Genomic DNA, 19,843 nt, shown 5'->3' on the forward strand with positions numbered 1-19,843 from the left:
CATCAACACTGCACAGTTTTTCAAATGCGGGATGATAAAATAAGTTAAAGCAAATTAAAATCCCTTCTCAGGAGAGGACAGAGAATTTCCTATGGCTCTTCCAATGTGGTTGCCACAGCTTTTCACAGAAACAAATAGATCATCAGCAAATCAAGGTTAATAAGGCATAGCTTGACATAATTAACATTTTCATAATATAAACTAGGTTTCAAACTGCTTTGATATTATTAACTAATATCATCAAATTTTTCATCCTGCACCACTTTCATTCCATGAAACTCATCAATATGGTTTTGCTTTATTTTAATACTTTTGGAAATGCTTTTCCATTTGACTCTTAATTCAAATGCATATTTTAAATTCTCTGTATCTACATAGAAACTGTATTTTTTTAAATGTTAATAGGAATTCTTCACGAAGGAAGGTTAGACTTCAAATTGCTTTGAAGATGACAAAATTCCTTTTTATCACAGACTGTTAATTAAGAACAAGATAATTACTACTTGATAAATATTTCTTTGTTAAATAAAAATAATTCCATTTCTTGCAGTTCATATAAGGGACACTGAAAATGGAAATACATAATTAAAAAGTATTGCAGTGACTTTGACTGATATATTACAAACAATCGGAGGTCCCAAAACTATTACATAAAATGATTTCTTGTCCAGCGTTTATTAACCGATTGTAAAAAACCTGTTCCTATAATGCTTACTCCACGTCCATGGCACTTTGTTGCACATTTGTGGACACCAAAAACACTTGTATTCTGGCACCGGCGATTAAGGCAAATCTGCAAAATAAGAGAAAAGGAGTTTTAACAGGCACAGAACTGCTGGTGCTCACAAGGTATCATGTCCTTCTTTATACGTCTGCTCATCCATCAGTGGTTCTTTTAGCAGTTACAGGTTTCCCAATACACAAGCTGCATTGACAACATGACATTGACAAAAAGATAAGAGCACCAGAATTAGGTGTCGTCATCTTCTTATGCCTTTGTAAGTCTTTCAGGTCCAAATCTGGGGAAGCTGAATCTCGATCGGCATCCTGGCCAATACGGAATTTCAGACACAGTTCATTTTGGGTTGATATGCTGAGCTTGTGTAAACGAACACTCACAGTTTCACTGAAGTGGAACTAGTGGCAAGCTGCTGGGGCTTGGGGGGGTTTTAAGCCGATTTAAAAACCAGTAATTTGCATTTTTTCAGGACTAGGAATGCACTGAGCAGGAATCTTCCGTGTACCTGATCTGGCTGCATTCATGTCTTCACAGCAGCAGGCAGTTCCTCAAGGAAAGGTTCAGGTCCCCTCGTGGGGTAAATTAGCATAGTTCTGTTTATATCAATAGTGCAATACTTTTTCATGCCAGTACAGAACCTGGACTCAGGACAGCCTGAATATTTAACTGAGGTCATTGGTATATATGGGCTCATCATCGTTCTTCAGCAAAACTGAGACCTTTCTAAGAGTTTTCCCAAGCTAAACAATTTTTTTGGTGTCACAGATCAACCAACCATATTTAAAGTGTAATAATGATCTTATAGGAAATGGAAATAAACAAATAGCATATGCAAAGATATAAAATTCAAATTTTTTTTTTCTCCAGTCATTACGGGTAAACTTTACTCTGCCAATATAGCTGAAAACTGAGGTAAAGCAAGAGTGGTACCATCTAATAATACCATCAAACAATCAAATGACTGATGATGATGTCAGTAATAAGAAGTTATCCTACTCAAAACTGAAGAAAGAAGAAATTAGGACTGGAATAACTGTTACTATGTTATGTTGACCAAAAAAAAAAAAGAAAAAAAAAATCACTGCACAATTTTGCTCATGTTTAACTGCAGTTCAGTTCAGTAGTACTAAAAGTCAGTCACAATAATTAGCATTAAGCAGGGAATAGTGTTGAAGGAGACGACAGGGATGCTTAATCAGGGCACTTATGCCCTGGGGAGAAGGAAAAATGGAAAGGAAATTAGAGTGAATTGGCATCAACATGCACGCATGTAGAGAATATGGTCTGATTACAGCAGTATTCACAATTCAAATATTCATAGTGCAGTAGCACACAGAATTTTGATCACATTAAAATGGCTGCATTTCAAATTGTGTATCTTCAGCTTAGAAAACTCAAGAATATTTAAATTCATATTCTTAATCCATAATACAAATGCACTAATGTCCTCAAAGTAAAACATACAATTTCGTAAGTATTAGCGTGTGTATTCTATAGTGTGTATGTGTATGATTAGATAGATTAGAAAGATTAAATACTCATTAGTAAAACATAATAGGGTGCTTTCCCAGCGTTGAATTTGCTTTGAAAAGACATTTTATAACAGATTGACTTAGAAATGTTGTAAGGGTTGTTTTCCTGTAACAGAACTGTAGTTTCACTAGGGACATATTTTAAACCTGTTCCCAATGCAGTGTGATAATCCAACATATTTCAAAAGCATTCAGAAATTCAGAGGCTTACTTGAATTTACCAGAAATTATCAAAGCACTTTTTTTTTTCTTTTTGCAAGTAATCCACCGAGGGGATAGAAACCTTCATTTCAATAGTTCTTGGACTCCTTTCCATTCCTCCCCCCCTGTAAACTCATGGCTGTCTCCCATCTTTCTCTGTTCCTTTTCTCACAAAAGAAAAACCGAGAATGAGGCAGCCATATGAAATTTGGACTACATTCACATAGGATAACTCACAAAGTTTGCAAAATATGATTGCAAAAATCAGTTTTGGTAGCTGAACATCACTGGGTTTATATTTTTCTAATAGTGCATACAGAGATTGCTTTTCCTGCAAGAAAAAAAAGGGGGGTGGGGTGGGGTGGGAGCCATAATCAGCAGATATAATATATATTGAAACGTAAAGTGAAGTCAATGACAATTTTGGAATGCCATAGACACTGGGAAAGTGAATACATTGAACTTCTCAGAAATTCATTAACAAGCCTGTAATGTGTTTTGCTGTGCTTCTTTTGCAGAAAACCTCTAGCCTACATGGACAGATATGTGGGACTGTCCTCAAAAAATCCGTTATAAACTTGAGCAACTTGCATTGCATCTGCAAATCTGTAATCCAGAACAGTGGCCAAAAGAAGAAGGGAGTAAAAATCTGACTCACTGTGAGCATGAGAAACAATTCTTTTGTGGAAAAAAAAAAAATCCCAAAGCAGAAAACAGGCAGTTTAGTACAAAATACTTGGCAGCATGAGGGTAGTGATGTTCTCCTTGTTTGGGAGTATTTCAGAACCTTACTTTTCCATCTTCACACTTGGTTCCCGACAGCACAAGACCAGGATCGGGCATATCATCACCCAAATACACGTGGGTACCACGACACAGAATCTTGCCACCTTCCTGAAGTGGGATATTAGTTTCTATGGAAACAGCATTGGTACCAATTACAGGTCGATTTGCTCCTCCTTGACACTGGATTTTTCCACATTTAGCATCTCTGAAGGAAATAAACAAACCCAAAGATTAGTTAAAAAATTTTAAATGTTATAAGCCCTCTCCCACCTCCCTTGCACCTGTTCCTGTGTTTGTAGGGAGAGACCCTACCTGGGTTCACATTTAGCAAAGGAGCTCTTGGAGTCCTTGCCACAGTTGCCGTAAGGATCACCTGCAGAATTGACTCTCTCAAAGCAGATCCCAGGAGCAGGTTTCGCACCTGAAACAAAACCTAATCAGAACTTTCATCTCATACAAGGTGTTTTTAATAATTTTCTTTGAGCTCCGCTGATGCTTTAGGGGAAGGTAGCATGTGATCTGCCTATTGATGAAGCACAACAAAACAGTTGTGCTGGATCAGCATGCTAATTGAAGAGCCCGAATGTGTGGGTTTTCCACTGTTATTTGTCTCTCTTGGCAATGCTGAGCAACAGACAACGCAGAACTTATTCTTTTTCAGAATTTCTCTAGATGATATCCCTCTTGTGAATCCTCCTAGGACACAAAAATGTCTACTAAATGCCAAATCTAGTTTGGTGAAGAAAGGCAAAGGCCAGCTGGTAAGTTAAGTCCCTTCTTTTTACAGGAGTCCATGTGACTCTAGCGAGACCCCAAGAGCTGAAGCCAAAGAAAACACTTTTCAAGAAAGGCCTTTTTAAGTAAATTCAGAACAACTAGAAACCAGAAAAAATCCAGTTGCAATCTAGAATGCTATGTGTCTGTAAAAACATGAGCACATGACATGGCAAAGAGAATATGCCGCTGTTAGCTCAAGCTAATGTATTGAGGAGAGGAAGGGAACCCATCCCCACCTCAATCCTCAGTAAATCCACTCCTGTGGGAAAAGACTGACTTGAAAGAAGGGTCATTTCTACCATGGTGGTAGAAGTAGGAATCTGGGAAGACAGGCAGCATCTGGTTCTTATCTACTGTAGTCTTCTGTGATGGAGACATATCATAACAGCAAAAGAACTTCCCTGGTGGGAGTAGTACTGGAAATGTTTGTGCAGACAGATTACTCATCCCTACATTTTAGAAGTTAAAAGGTACTATTAGAACATCAATTCTAATGTCTTATACAGACAATCTCCTGTCCATTTTTCCCCAGATTATGACCAACTATTGAATATCTTCTACGGGAAGATAGATGCAGTCATCTGAAATGTCTAAGAGGTGGAGGATCTACTTCCCTGGTTTGACTGTTGCAACAATTAATTAGTCCCTGTTATTAGAATTTAATCCCTTTGTTCTATTGTGAAGTGTGGCTTTTATTTCCAGCCAGTAATTGCTGCTTCTTGCAGGATTAAAAGGCCCTTTGCCAGGGCCCTTTACTACCCCATATTTTCTTTCCATGAAGATAACTAAAAGCACAATCAAGTCATTGCTAACACTTCAACTGTGCAGACCTGCTTTGAGGAGACAAGGTGGTAAGGAGCTACGCTGGCTAAAACTCTTAACAGATATCTGCTAGATACATTTTTGTACTTTTGATAGATCAGCCAAACAAAAGCAAAAAGAACTGGCAGCAAATGATGTGACAGCCTAAAGGCTGAGAATATACCATTTCTACAGTGTTCCCTGAACTTTAACAGAGACAGAATATCTGAGTTAATGTTACATTTTTTTCCCAATGTTTCGAGCCACTTCCAAGTGTGTATGCCTCTAACTGTGGGTAAAACATATCATTTATTTAAACCAACCTGAAGATTTCATCTGAAAGCCTTCAAAGAGGAAGAAGGTTTTTTTAAAAAAGGGGTTAAATTCCTGGAGAAGAAAATACAAATATGATTGTAAAACTTCCAGTTAATGTGGATCTTTTCACTAATAAGTCAGAGATTAAAGCCTCAATTAATTATCTGCATTTCACAGTTAGAAGCTTGACTAATACTATATGCTGCTGAACAGCAATCTAATGCTATTAAGGACAAAATATTAAAACTTGGAGAGGCTTAAGATGGCACTCTCTTTTCCTTCTAACATTCTTACATACTGAAGCTGGAGAACTCCGAAAGAAAGGCACAGAAGGAACAGAATATGAGCTGTTGGTTCCCTGGAGAGCAGGACAAGAGCTTGAAATTCTTTGGAAGATTACGATCAAGCTTGCTGAGTTCAGAATATTTCTCAAATCTGGAACTATTAAAAAGGACTCACACAGGATTCTTTCACTTCTTTTCATTAAGCCACAAGCAATAATCAAAAAATCAACAAAAGCATCCAGACAAGGCACTGTGCAAAAAGCAAAAGTAAAATTTCCATTTTCAGCATGTAGATTCCTCCTTGTCTTTCCAGGGCAGGCACATTAACTATTCAGCTTCATACAAACATTAACATGTGCATATACTATGCCAGCTTTAGAAGGGAAGGGGAGGGAAGGAAAAAAAAAAAACGTGCTGTAAGCAAGAGACCAAATAAAACTGCTTTTTCTCCCACATCTGCAAAGACCAACTTGCTCAGACCCACCTCGCCAAAGGAATAAGACCCCACCCGCCTACCACGGTCATATGCGATTGCTACGGGTCTCATTTTTTTCTTGGCCAAGAGCTTTGTGCCCCAACTAGTTCAGCCAACGGTGTATCATCGCAATGACTGGAGGCTTCTTTGGAGATGTGTCAGCAGCAGCCCCGAGCACAGACACACTTTCCCCAGAGTGCTGTCTGGCTCCAAAAGCTGCCAAAAGCAAAATGAATGCTCGTGACCTGTGCTTTGACTGTAAGTGACCTAACAAAGACTTGTTAAAAAAATGGTGTTAAAAAGAGAAAGGGCTTACTGAAATACTAAGAGAGTTTAAGGTATTTATCTTCCTCTTTCACCTGGTGAAAAATTTTTGTTTGGTTGGTTTTTTTGAATGTAGAAATCAAGTGTGTTACATATGATGGAAAGAAGCCTGCAGGAAGAAGAACACATCTGCAACATCCTTGCAGGGCTCAGACAGCCCGATAATAACTCCAAACAATAATGCCTGACAAGAAAAAAGATCTCACAGAGTACAAAAAAATGCTCCCCTGCCAGGCTCAGAGCAGTCTGTGTATGAAAACACCTGGTACCCAATGATCATCTGCAGCTTGGAAACCAAAATCTAGCTTCAATTTCTGCCTTTGGTATCAACCCAAAGCACGCTGTTGCTTGGGATTCAGGTGGCTGTTCCCTCTCCTGACTTGTTTCTCACAATATTTGGACTTTTTAATAGATGAAAACGTATCAGAGTGTAAGCAGCTGAACAGATGGAGCTACCAAGGTAAAAGGAGGTTTTCAGAGGATGCTTAAGGAAGAGAATTGTAATGTGTTTCTGGAGGAAACCCATTTATCATGACTGCACCATATAAACTGAAGCAGAAAGTCCTGTCTTTCTCTATTTTGCTACCTCTACAGGCAAAGGGAAAATGATTTGTGAAAGATTTCCAGTGGTTACTAAGTGCTTTGAGCTGGATAAACAGAGTTTATTTCACTTTGCTATTGATAATTATAGTATCGTGACCCTGTAATTAAGGTCCTGTCAGCCTTTCCACGCCAAGCCTTATTCAAGGGATTAAATCAGCCGTTTCAAACTGCAGAAGGTCAAAGCTCACCACTGCAGTTGTCAGCCTTGAGACTTTTTTTTTCTCCAAATGTGTATATTGATGAGCCCACTTCTTTCCCTATATGGTTGCAAAAAAAGAGATGTTCTACGCTTTTGGAAGCGATACAGAAATGCTGTGTCATTTCAGATCAGTGCAAGACCTGCTGCAATGAGAAAATACCGTCACGGTCTCCTGAAAGAGAAGAGAGAAATTTCTGACCATGGTGCTGATTCCAAGAACAGAGAAACACCCGTTATCAGGCTGACAGTGGAAAAGAAAGATATTTCAATTCAGTTCCCAACATTGTCTCAAGACTTATTTAAAAAAAAAAAAAAATTATACGGCGTTTATGGGTGTGGAGGGGAAAAAACCCCAACCTTTGAGTAACAGACTGGAGTTCTGTTGCTCGGGCTATGCCAACTAGCACCATGAACAACTGTATAAATAAATATAAGGATGAAAATACAGTTCTCTGTCATGTGATTTGCACCTGGATTTTATATCTCATTGTTTTACTGCACTGATGATGCAAAGCAAACTTTCCACATGCTCCCTTGGCCTCTCTCTTCATCTTGTTAAGTCTGTGCAAGAGCAAGATGGGGTTGAGCTGGGGTTTTTTTTTGCATTTAAGGAGTATGCTAGCTCTTATTACCTCTGAGAATATGGCTTAATGCCTTTCACATCTCCAAAAGAAAAGGCCTGACCATAAACCTGTGGTGATCCAAATAGTTTGATTTTACTGAATTCAGATATTTATGGTGCTTGGATAGATTAGTATTTTTGCAAAAAACCCCCGAAACAAAAACAACCAACAGTTAGCAATGGTTTGGTCAGCTAGCTTAGATTTTTTTTGCCTGTAGGGTTGTACCTGGAAAAAACTGCAATCCTCTTTCACCAGTTACAGCCTTTGTAACATATATTGACATTAAAATTAAGATTGTTCCTGCCTAAACAAATGGCCATGTCTATGCAACAAGTTTAAGTATGTTCTAATTATTAAGTCAATGTCTGCCATTTGCTCCCCCAAATCATTGCTTTTTTTCCCTCTTGGGGAAATGTAGGAAAACACACTGACAAACATCTCCTTTCCTTCCCTAAAGAGTTCTTTTCTTATCAATGTAGAAAAAGCCATGAGTCTAAAGCTGAGAACCTTCTATTCCTTGGTAATCAATAATTTCTCTCTCTTAAGTGGCTTTATCTGTGTAGCTAGTTGCTCTTGGAAAATGCCAATGGAGTCCTAGACATCACACAAATGCATTACTATCGATGTACTTTTCAGTCACACTACTATCAATAGGTCAGATCAGTGCAATTTGATATTTTTGAATATGAAACAAAAAGGTCACAAGCAATTCATGCATGTTGCTCCTTATGGATAAAAATGACATGAATGAAGGTGAGAGAGAGAGTAGAGAAATTTGTGTGTTCTGGGAGCAGACTGGAATGAACTTGGTCTTTAAGAGGAATTTATGGGTGTTTTCAGAGACTGTCCCAAGGTGCTCCTCCCCTCTTTCACACCAAGATTTCCATGCTACTGCAGATCGGGAATAGCAAAAAATACTCCTCTATTTGATTTGAATTTATCTGTTGAAAGTAACAAAAAAAATCCCCATGGAAATGCAAGTACTTCTTTCTGGAAACAGGTTCCTATTGCTCAGCCTAATGTAAACAAACTCTGACAGTGCTCATCATTTTTCTTTAACTAGATCTAAAAATATTAAGATTGATGTTTATCATTGGGCTACTGGACATCTGTAACCTGGTGAATAAGAAGGATATACAAAAGAAGACATTGATAAGGAATTCAATATACTGAATATTATTTTAAGAAAAGTTATTGTATTTTGTTCTGCATGTAGGCTTTCTCCTACTGGAAATAAGAAAAAAGGAATTAATGTAAATGAACTATGATCTGTTTTTTCTTTACAAAAGTATAGATTTTTTTCAAAAAACTACACAGCTACTCCTTCACTCCACTCCAACACACGCAGTTGTTAAAAACAATTCTAATCAGTTACAACAATCTGGTAAAGGGTTCAAATGTATCTTTTTGATACGAAGTCCGGAGACAATATCTTAGAATGTCAAGTCTCCTTCTGCTGCAAGCAAGGGTGGAAAGAATGTTTTTTTTATCTGTACCATGATATTTTTCCAACTGCACGGCCCACCTAGCCCTCTTCCCATTCCACCCCGCATCTGCCAGCTCATACTCCAACCAGATGTAAGTGTAATCAAGTGGTGGATATTCACATCCTTAGTTTTTAAATCCAGAATATAGGCCTTGGTTTTTGCTTGAACCCTATCTGCTACACTGTTTGAAGGTTTCCTTTACTGGCATTATTTCTAATTTATACTTCCAAAAATGAATTAAGCCTTTCAGTTCAGGTTTGGTAATGTCTCAACCTCCCTTTCAAAACCTTTATCCTTGGGTATTCCCAAGACAAATAAGGCTCTTCCAGTTAAAGTCTGTTTGAGCTCTGTTCTTAACAAAGTCATCTTTCTCATGAGCAGCCCCCCATAGCCTTGACCACTGGAGTCTCCATGCACAGCAGTGCCCATATTGAATAGTCCCAAGAAAGAAGACAAGAAAGAATTAGGGGAGCCTGGGGGGTTTGGAGGACTTGCCGTGTTAGGAAACAGACCTGGCAAGGGAGCTGCAGCAATTCAGCTCCCTGACCTTTAGCTGAATTTTTCTCAGCCACTGAAATTATTAACAGTCTGACCGAGTAACTTTCCATGGCATGGGAAACTGGTTCATAAGGAGATTTTGCTTTATACAAGAGAAAATGTCTCTGTATCAAGGGGATTAAAAATCCCAGTATGACTAAGACTGGAGGCTATAATTGTACATGCCTGTATGAGCTCATATTAACTCTACAACGCGAGTGGGATTCGGAGGAGTATATCAGATGCGTGGTTTGTTCCACGTGGGGAGTTTAATCCTGAACTGGAACTCCTCTAACCTGTTCTTATACCCACATGACGAAGCTAACCTGCTATCTGTATCGGTGGCATTATTTCTTGAGATGCTTTAATGCTCTTTAAAACAAAAATTGTGAACGGTCCAAGTCTCTGTGAAGTTAAAAAATAAATCCTTCAATAGCAGGGTTTTGACCAAGGGAAACATCTGTGTGTCATTATATTGACACATAAGTTTTGAAACAGAGTTGAAGGCAGAGATACACTGAATTGGAAGAGGCTAAGGGAACTGAAAAAAAAGTTAGTTTAAAAGAAATAATTAAATCTAGCTCTAAATAATGCTTCTCTTCAGGAGAGGTAAAAGTGGTTTTCCCCTTTGAGAGAGGGGGTGAGTGAGATGCTGAAGGAGACATGACTTGTCCCCAGCGATGCAGGAGGCAATACCAAATGCTGAGTTAGTGCTTGTATTTCAGTGGAAGGGCCACAGGACATTACAGAAAGGTGAACGGCTTTCCTGGGATATCATGTTTCCGATAACCCAAGAACTCACGCTATTACATTTTTGCAAAAAGTAAGTAAATTCCCATGGGAGAATAAAATCTCTTTCTGCTTGACTGCGTACTGTGCTAAGAGCCCTGTCAGGAGGTAGGCTTACAGGGTAACACCAATTAATAAAACACACACAATGATACCAGAATCTAATGTCAATGTCAAATACTGAACTCTGTTTTGGGATGTAGACCAGCGTACACGTTTCACAGATGAGCAATTTAGAAGCTTACATACCAATCTGGAAAAGGATGCAATTTCAACCTGTCAAGAGCATTCAGCGCTTCGTAGGATGACATAAGGCCATATCAAAGTCAATATTAAATGATTTGTCTAAGTTCACCTAGCCATTTGCAGCAGTGTTGCAGAATGAACCTAGTTACTGTTGCTCTCTACCTCCTGCTGCAAGAAACGAACACTACTGCAAATCAGGGATAAAATGAATCACGGAATGATTCCCTCATTATTCAGTTCTCCATTTCAGAAAAGAATAGCTACAGATTGGTACTGTATAAAATTCCTCCAAATCCCATGCTTTTTTTTCCCAAGTCTATCTCATAAACAGATCTCCTGGTTCTCAAACTCACCTTGGCCCCAGAGCGTGATACACTGCTGCTCGTGGGTCTGGCATATGCCGTTGTAGCAATAGCCGTCCACTCCGTGGCACGCGTGCCCGTCGTGCAGGTACACGTTAGCTGGGCAGTGAGGGCTGGCTCCTGTGCAAAACTCGGGCAGATCGCAGGAATTACTTGACTCTCTGCAAGAAATCCCCGCTGGTTTTAACTGCAAAACAAACAAAACCCCTTAACTGCTGTAATTCCCATCAATCAGAGTTATGCAGCGGTATAACCCATGCAGCGCACGAACGGCTTTTTCCACTGGCTCTGCACCAACTCGCAGAGGACAGTATAAGGATTATGCAGCTCTTTAAATGCATTTATTTGACACATGTTGCGAAGGGTTTGGCAGGAAGGAGGGCCAGACTGAACTTGCAGCTGCAAACATGGCTCACGTGGCTCAGGTCAGAAGGTAAATCCAGCCTTTTGTTAGTTTTCAAATACGAACCAAAGTTTTCAGAGTGCCTCCTGCAGTCATGCCTAAATGCACGGGCACAGAAACAGCTTGGGCTGTACTGCAAAGGATGCTCTGTAGCACTGACCGAAAGTCAGACCAGAAACTTTTTCATCCGTAACAACACAGCAGTGACCAGGGCAGCCAGCTGACCACGTAACATTATGTTATGTGTTATGTTATGGCTCACGAAGCCACCAGCCCACCTGCCTTTGGATTCAGGACCCTGACAGCTTCCCGGAATGGAGGTGCATTTCCTCATGGAAATGTCACTCTGTCACGGGCATCAAGATCTCCTTCAACTTATTTATACAACTAGTCCATGTAAGTGTTCCTCTCCTGATTTCCCTGGATAAGTACATTTTTTTCAGAGCTGAAAGTAACTAGTCGGTAATGGTGGGACACGACAATCTGAACATTCACTTATCAACAACCATAAAAGATGGGTGTGCTCTGGGAGCAGCACTGAATTTTAACTGCATCACCACAGCGCCTTTGGTAAAAAGCAAAAAGACATGAAGATTGATTTTGCTAAAAAGCATTTGCTAGCTGTTTTGATAGCTTGCTGCTACTGAGCTTTTAGGCAGATGGTTGCCACAGACACAATGGAAACTTGCTGAATGCTTTATTAGCCCATATGCAAGAGATGGTCTGAGAATTCAAGAAGGTAAATGCCTGTGGCAAGTTGGCTTTTTATAGTACGTTAGGAATCCACAAGAGCTGATGATCTGCATTAAAAATATATACGCTGTTGATAGAATCAATATTTTAAGAGTCTTCCCATAAAAAGAGGGTCCAGCATTTAATGACTGCTTGCCAGAGCGCAACATCCATATAAGCATGAAAAATATCAAAGCATACAAAAGTTCCTAAAAAAGAAGAGGTTTTGCATGAGCAAATGAAATGGCTACAAATAGCACAGGCACCATTGAAAAAGTCTGTCGATCAGCTCCTTCAATAACTGTTACAATTGGAGAATTTTTTTTAATTGCTTACATGAAATGCAAGTGTCTTAACGCTTAATGATACCAATTTGCTTGTTGTCCATCCTTGCTTACTGCTCTGCAGTTGGGAAGATTGCGGAATTCTGCCCACCCCACAGAGATAAGAAACGTTCCCGTTGGTTCACCTGGCAGTCTTCGCAGCAAAGTCCATGTGCACACACTGCTCCCGGTTTCAAAGTACAGGTAGTTGCATTACAGCACCGGTTTGTACATTCCTAGATGGAGGAGAAATTTAGAGCAGACAACTTTCAGTCACAATGAGCTGTAAATCAAGAGGCTGCCTATAGCTCCGCCAAGAAAAGCTAGGCATAAAATAATGAATTATGCATGAAATTCTACAACTCGATCCAAACAGTCTTGTCTGTCCTTACATTCAACAAGCGCAATAATTGTAGTAAAACCAGAGAAGTCATTGAGAAAAGCTGGGTTATTCTAGCTATGGATCCAATCCCAAATATCACAAACAACTCAAGTATGCTGATACCAATCCGGATACAGTAGTACAGTGTTTTATTTCCACAAAAGTCAGTGGAATGATGCCGTTGCCTCAAGTGAGGATCCAGGGCCTGTGTTGCAGTTACTGAGCATCACGACTACAGCTCTCTATTTTGTGATAGTTGCTCACCAGGCTTCGGTATCGCATGGAGACCGGTGGCTGCCACAAAGAAGGATGATGACACCATTCCGTGTAATCTCTTATCAGGGTATGCCAGTAATAGAGCTTTGAGAAATGAAATGAGTATGAATTGCATTCTCACTAACTGATACATCCCAATTTCACACTTATGGATTAGATGGTGGCATGTGTGGGCTTTTGCAAACTTTATTTTCAGTAGAAAAAGCTGGTAAGAAGTTTCAGAAAATAATGGATTTGTTTTTCCCAGATCATGCTCACAAACTGCAAGTTACATCAGCTGCGCTGGAATCTCACCTCTCTAACAAAAATAGCAGCAGATAAAATTGCTCTTCAGCTGTGTTAAGTCAGTTTGATTTAACAAGGGATCACTAACAACATAGGGAACACAGGAAAAATAAGTGGGTTAGAATGACGTTCACAGGCTTTTGTTACTTTATTGGCTTTTGTAAAGCTTTCCAACTGGAAGATAGGGCTACCACTGCACTCACAAATAAAGAGCAAAATGATTCTCAGCATTTCACTCTTTTCTTAGATAATATCTGCCTGAACATACAAAGCTAATTGTGCTGCTCTGAAGCAGCGGAACAACTTCCTGCACCTATTTTTGATCGTGCCGGAAGGCAGCAGGCTATGCAAATATTTCTGTGCAGCTGCTGTATTTAAGAAGTAACATTCCTCTGCACAGAAGCACATTTTATAAATTCACCTCAATAGCAATCTGAGAAAAGCAGAGTGGAGGAAAGCATTGTCAGTCCAATTAATGTACTTCTGAAACAGTCAGCTCCTATACCCTGTCATCTGGCCCTACACCAGCCAGCCATGGAAAGCAATGGGCATTCCACAGGCAGATTGGGATAAAGACACAGCTCTTTGAATGATGTTACTGCAGCCTTTGAAATTTCCAATTGTTCACTCCCTTATTACTCATTGTAGGGAATGAGCTTGGTAAATAGTTTTTGTGCCTGGGCTATTAAATTGTCAGGAATGGTTTTAACACAAACAGGCAAGCAAACAGAAAAGGCTCAGAAGGCTTTTGGAGGCTGCCACCCGAAACTGCTGCTGTGCTGTAGTTTATTACTATTAGTTATTATTGGTAACAACAGCAATGATGGGAGTTGGGTTTCTTGGTGTAGGTCTCCTGGGCTCATCAGAGCATCTCAAACAGACTAACGCAACAGCAATTCTAGCATCACTTACATGAAGCCAGATACTGTAGACAGGACATCTTGTTTTCACCCCCTTTTTTCTAAGAACACAAGATAGACCACATTGGGCCAGCCTATAACCCTTCTAGTCTTGTGTCCCCCTGACAGCAGCCAGCGGAAAATGCTTGAGGACAAGAATGTGAATACACAAACATGACACCCTCCTAGTCTCCTGCCTTTCCCTTGGCTCCACGGACAGTTTTAGCACCTCTAAGGTTCAGTGGAAAGGAACTCGCAAGTAATCGACACAGTCTGGGGAGCAGCTCCTTCTGCTTGTTTGAAACCTGTCACTTTCTAACTTTATATGCACAGTTCTTGTTGGGGAGCAATCGCTCCCTACTCACTGTTTCCATTTCACTCACAATTTTATCAGCCTCTCTCACATTTCCCTTCATTTTCTTCTTTTCCTGCCAGAGCCCCTTCAAAACTTTGAACCTCCTTATTGCTTTTCTTTCAACCTTTTTCATTCTGCTTCATCCTTCCTGAGATCAGGGAGGTGTAGGAAAAAACTGCACATGCAGTTTCAGGTGCAGCATGCTGCAGATTTATAGAGGCCTACTGGTGCTTTGTTTTGTTTTCCTATTTCTTCCCGAGTAATTTCTAACAGCCTATTTACCTTTTAGACCACTCTTGAGCACTGGGCTGACATTTTCATGAGACTATTTATTGCAATATGAAGTCTTGTTCCTCTATGGTCAGAGTCAGCTCAGAGTCCATCATCTTATATGTGATGTTTGGGATGTGCATCACTCCGCACTGAATCCCATTTGTCATCTTAATGATCAGTCCAGCTGTCTCAGAAGGTTCCTCTGCAGTTCTTCACAGCCAGCTTTCATATCCACCATCCTAACTAATATCACCAGCAAATTCAAGACCATTCCTCTTCCCAGACTTGTTTATGAATATGCTGAATCATGTAGTCCCCAGGACACATCTCATGGATACATCACAGCAGATTTCCTTCCACTGCGTGAAATGGATGACTTATACCTGGTTGTATTTCCTATCTTTTAAGCCAGTTTTCACCCATGCAATATTCTCTTGTCCTACAGCTGCTTAGTCTCCTAAAGAGGCTTTGGTGAAAGGCCTTGGTCTAAAGCCTCCCTGAACTCCTAACAAGCTGCAATAGCAACATCGTCCTTTTCCATCCACTTGTTAGGTCCTTCACAGCACTGTGATAGGTTTGTAAGACGAGATTTCCTGGCACAAAAGCTGTGTTGACTTGTCCCTGGCATGTCACAGCTGTTCAGGCACTAGCTCTTAATTACATTTGGAAGTAATTTGTCTGCTTCTGATATACCAATTTGTAGTTTTCTGATTCCCCCTTGCAGCCCATTATAAAATTAGCCACATTTGTCGCCTTTCAGTTCTCAGGGACCAAAGATTTTTTTTTTTTTCCCGCCTTATTCTATCTTTCCATTTGTAATCTACTTTAACCCTCCTTCCACAGACACCGTAGCATGTCAGACATTTTTGGTAATATAATCCAAAATGAAGTTGGAGCTTAATTGGCAATATCATCCTCGGTCAGGTCTTACACTCTTGGCCTGGTGGCGGGCATGCCGGCATACATTATACTCAAGAAGATGACCAGCGCCTGATGCACACGAGACCGTAGTGCGGATGGAGGTGATCAAACATTTCCTACGGTATTAGCATTTCCAGAGTTGTCTGAAGGGTGGGAGGTGGGCTACAGTCACGACTCTCCACTCTCAGGAGTCCATTGCTGTCCTACTGCTAAGGAATGTCAGTGAGCACAGACCTCAACACGGGGCTAATATTTGACTTAGGGTAAAGGAGAAATATCCCTACCAACCACCTGCATCTACATATTCAGACTGATAGTTAATTCTGATCACTGACAAAAGAAAACTAGCATATGTTATTGTACAGCTCTCCATGCCATAAAATACTGCAACGCTATTGACAAAAGTCAGCTGGTATAAATGACTGGGCAGTGAATTATTAACTAATCTAACGGGTTTTCTGGTACAACTCAGATTATAGCAGTAAATTCCAAATTAATTTCACTGGGCCAAAGCTGCAGTTTTCCAATATAATTAAAAAGGAAAAACATAGAAAGAAGAGGCAAATCAAGTCAGTGCTTGCTGACGTTAAGTGGCTTTGACTTGAAAAGGTATTGCTAACATTCAAAAGTGAAAATGAGAAAGATAACTGGGTTAGAAAGACATTTGCAAGCTGCTTGCACTCTATTGACTTTAAACAAGAAGATAAGCCTGCTTCCTCCAACCTTGTTACCCCGAAGAATGAGTGAACTGTCAGAAAATCCTTATGGCTTGTGTAAATCCAATACACTGTATAGACAGGATACAGCAATATCTCGCTGTTTTAACTGCCCCGATCTATTTTGTCTGCAGAACCGTATTTATCACAGGAAACAAATGCCTCATCTGCTGATGTATTTAATTCAGATAATCTGAGAGGAGTTCAATACAGCCAATGAGCTTGGGATGCCAAAGGGATAAGGATGTCGGCTCGGATATTATTTGACCCCCAGGTTTTGCCTATCTCCTCCTGATCTGAGCAGTCCTCTGACACATTCACTAAACTAAATGGAACAATCTTTGAAGTAGTAGCACTCTTTTTCAGAGGCAGTAAAGACTATTTCTGTTAGTAAGGTAATTGGCTAGAGGCAAAGAAAAATCTCATAGTGAAGGAGGGAAAGGTCTTGTACCTAAAAACTGAAGCTGTCTGCAATAAAAAAATACCTAGCCAATATTAATATTTATATAGCTATTTATATTTATATTAATATATGAGTGGCTTCTCATAAAAGGAAACAAACCTTCAATTAACGCATGGTATCTTGAGAAATTTCAACAATGTTAACAAATTTATTTTGAGTCTAGCTTATTAGCTAGTACTTAAAGGAATTTCTGTTGTTAGGAACATGACAGTTAGTCACGATTAGTCTGTTGGACAAGCCACGAGAGAGTTTGTTCTCTAATGGTGAATCAAGCACATTCTTAACTAAAGCCCTGCCTGAACTTTAGCAACTCAAATGCAAGTCAAGCAGAAACTCCCCACATTTCTGAGGAGTCTGAGGTTTAAGATAAGAAGATAAAGGCAGAGAAGGGAGAAATTTTTTTTACACTAGAGTTAAACATGCCAAACCAATTCTTTACTGTTAAAAACCTGCAGGCAGGAGGTGAGCAGTAACTCTCAGGTGGTGTCTTACATCAGGCTCCCCGCAGTCGCACTCCTCTCCATCTTCCACGTAGCCATTCCCACACTTCTGTCCACCGAAGGATTCCTTGACTTCAGGCAAGTTAAACAGACACATTCCCACTCCTTTTTCCAGGCTGTTTTCCAGGTCCTTTCTACTGCAGCTACTGAATACCATGGGAAACGGATAGCTAGAAGAAAAGTACACAGCAACAAAAAGACGGATAGTATTATCAGATGAAAACGTCTCTTTCCTGTCACACTGGTGACCTTTTAGCACATCTGTGCATTAACAAGAAGATTGCGTTCATTTCTTTTTAACCCTTTAACACAGGATTGAGATACAGCAATTCACGGTAAAATTGAGCCAAACACATTTATAATAATTTCTGACTATGAGTAAGGGAATTTCCATCTTTTTCACTTAAATTTGTAGTGGTTTTTAAGGATTGGAAGTGTTCACATTTTGCACATGTAGTTATAGAGCAAATTTTGATCACCATCCTAAAGAAATGCTGGGCTTGCAAGGAGGATTCCTGCATGTACAGGACTGCAAAACATCCTAATCCTTCTTGGAAAATTTAGCCTCAAATGGCAAATTCATTCATCTTGCTCTGCAGTATGGCAAACTTCCTGCTCTTTTCAGGAAAAAAACAACAGAGAAAAACACCGAGTTACTTGATAAGAGCCTGCTTCTGCAATTCATCAAAATCGAGCTTGGGAACTGCGTGATTAAAGCAAATACAGTTCTTGTTTTAAATCAGGATGACTCTAAGACGCTACCGAAGATACCCATATTTTGAATTCACACTGCTGAGAGCAGGATTTGGCCCTGCTGTGCAGGTACATAGCAGCTTTGATTTCTTTTGCAAAACACACGGACAATGCTAGCAAGATGATCCAGTGTAGTACAAATATCACCATGTAATTTGTGTTTTTCTGTTGGAGGACTTAATTCCATTTTTACTAATGAATGTTTGCAGTTTGACTCACAGATATGAGACAAAGTGGCACCTGGGTCTGGCCATCAGTGTCATGTCCTAAAGTCTGCTGTGCCCTCTCTGCACTGGGACGTGCACACGGTTATGTTAAATCTGTATCACAATCAAGTCATAAAACAGCATCTCCCCTAAGACTTGGTACCTTCGTCGCTGCTGCTCTGTGGCCCAGCAGTAATTCAACATTATGGCAGCACAGGGAGCCAACCTGCTAATGACTGGACTTTATTCACTAAATGCTTTGTACCACTCACGTGTTATTAGGGCATAATCTTTACAGACAAGCAAGATAATAGATGGAAGTTCTGCACTGCTGAACTTCAGACTTCGATTAATCTACTGTTGTTTCTAATATCCTGAAATGAAAAGCTTACTTTGTGAATGATGATGCCAATAGGTATCAGAAAGGGATCGTTTCTATTAAAATAACCAAATGTTTGACAATCACAAATGCAATAGAGCTTCCTATGCTGACATAAGGAGGTTAATTAGGATCTTCTAGAAACATTATGGGTACCTTACGGAACAGAATTTATTTTGTGCCTATTTAAAATTACCTCTTTAACAGATTCTTTTGCAATAAAACAGCCAGTCCACTGGAAAAGAACATAAACAGGACTCTGAAGAAGAAAATCATTTTCGTGTATCACTATAGGGCTTGTCTAGTTAAACTAAACAGTTCTGTGATTCACTGACATATGACTTCAGAAAGTTAATAGGCATCTCTGCTTAAAAAGCTGATTTCTGGAAAACATCAATGTTTAGGCAAAATGACAGAGTCTAAGATAAACAAAGAAATTTCAGAATAGCGTGAGGTAGGAGTCAGGCTGCTAGCTGCAGCTCTGGGCCCCAAGAGAAAACAGGGAAGGTACTAGGAGTAATGGAATAGAAAATAAAGGCACTTGGGAAACTTCCTACTGACCATTTTATATTGAACAATTGGAGATGTTCTTAACAGGACCCCACAAACTCCTGTCCTACTCTTAGCTTGATTGGAAAAAAACCCACAAAATTTCACGTACGTGACTATGAACAAGTAGATGGATGTACACTACCATCAAACACCAGAAAAACACTCAAGAAACCCAGATACATCTGACTGATAAATCCTGCACAAAATATGAGTGCTTGATCAGACATGATCCTTGTATCAAAGTATGAATAAATGAATACTGCATCATCCAGGCAAGACCCTTCACTTCAGTGACACGGATTTACTTTGATATCCACTGAGATGAGACAGGGAGACATGCATACC

At 39.8% G+C, this 19,843-nt stretch overlaps 1 protein-coding gene across 1 annotated transcript in view; it reads right to left on the reverse strand.

Moving 5' to 3' along the window:
* The window catches only part of ADAM12 (ADAM metallopeptidase domain 12), a 185,307-nt gene that overhangs the window by 15,859 nt on the left and 149,605 nt on the right, over positions 1-19,843 (reverse strand). Inside the window, exons 12-17 of the mRNA XM_052799756.1 lie at positions 17,601-17,778; positions 12,685-12,774; positions 11,072-11,267; positions 3,571-3,679; positions 3,265-3,463; positions 716-793 (exon numbers count right to left, since the gene is read on the reverse strand). Of these exons, the coding sequence (XP_052655716.1) occupies positions 716-793; positions 3,265-3,463; positions 3,571-3,679; positions 11,072-11,267; positions 12,685-12,774; positions 17,601-17,778 (850 nt within the window). The remainder of the gene's footprint in view (positions 1-715; positions 794-3,264; positions 3,464-3,570; positions 3,680-11,071; positions 11,268-12,684; positions 12,775-17,600; positions 17,779-19,843) is intronic.

Source organism: Harpia harpyja, chromosome 10 (assembly GCF_026419915.1).
Source record: "Harpia harpyja isolate bHarHar1 chromosome 10, bHarHar1 primary haplotype, whole genome shotgun sequence".
Classification (NCBI taxonomy): Eukaryota; Metazoa; Chordata; class Aves; order Accipitriformes; family Accipitridae; genus Harpia; species Harpia harpyja.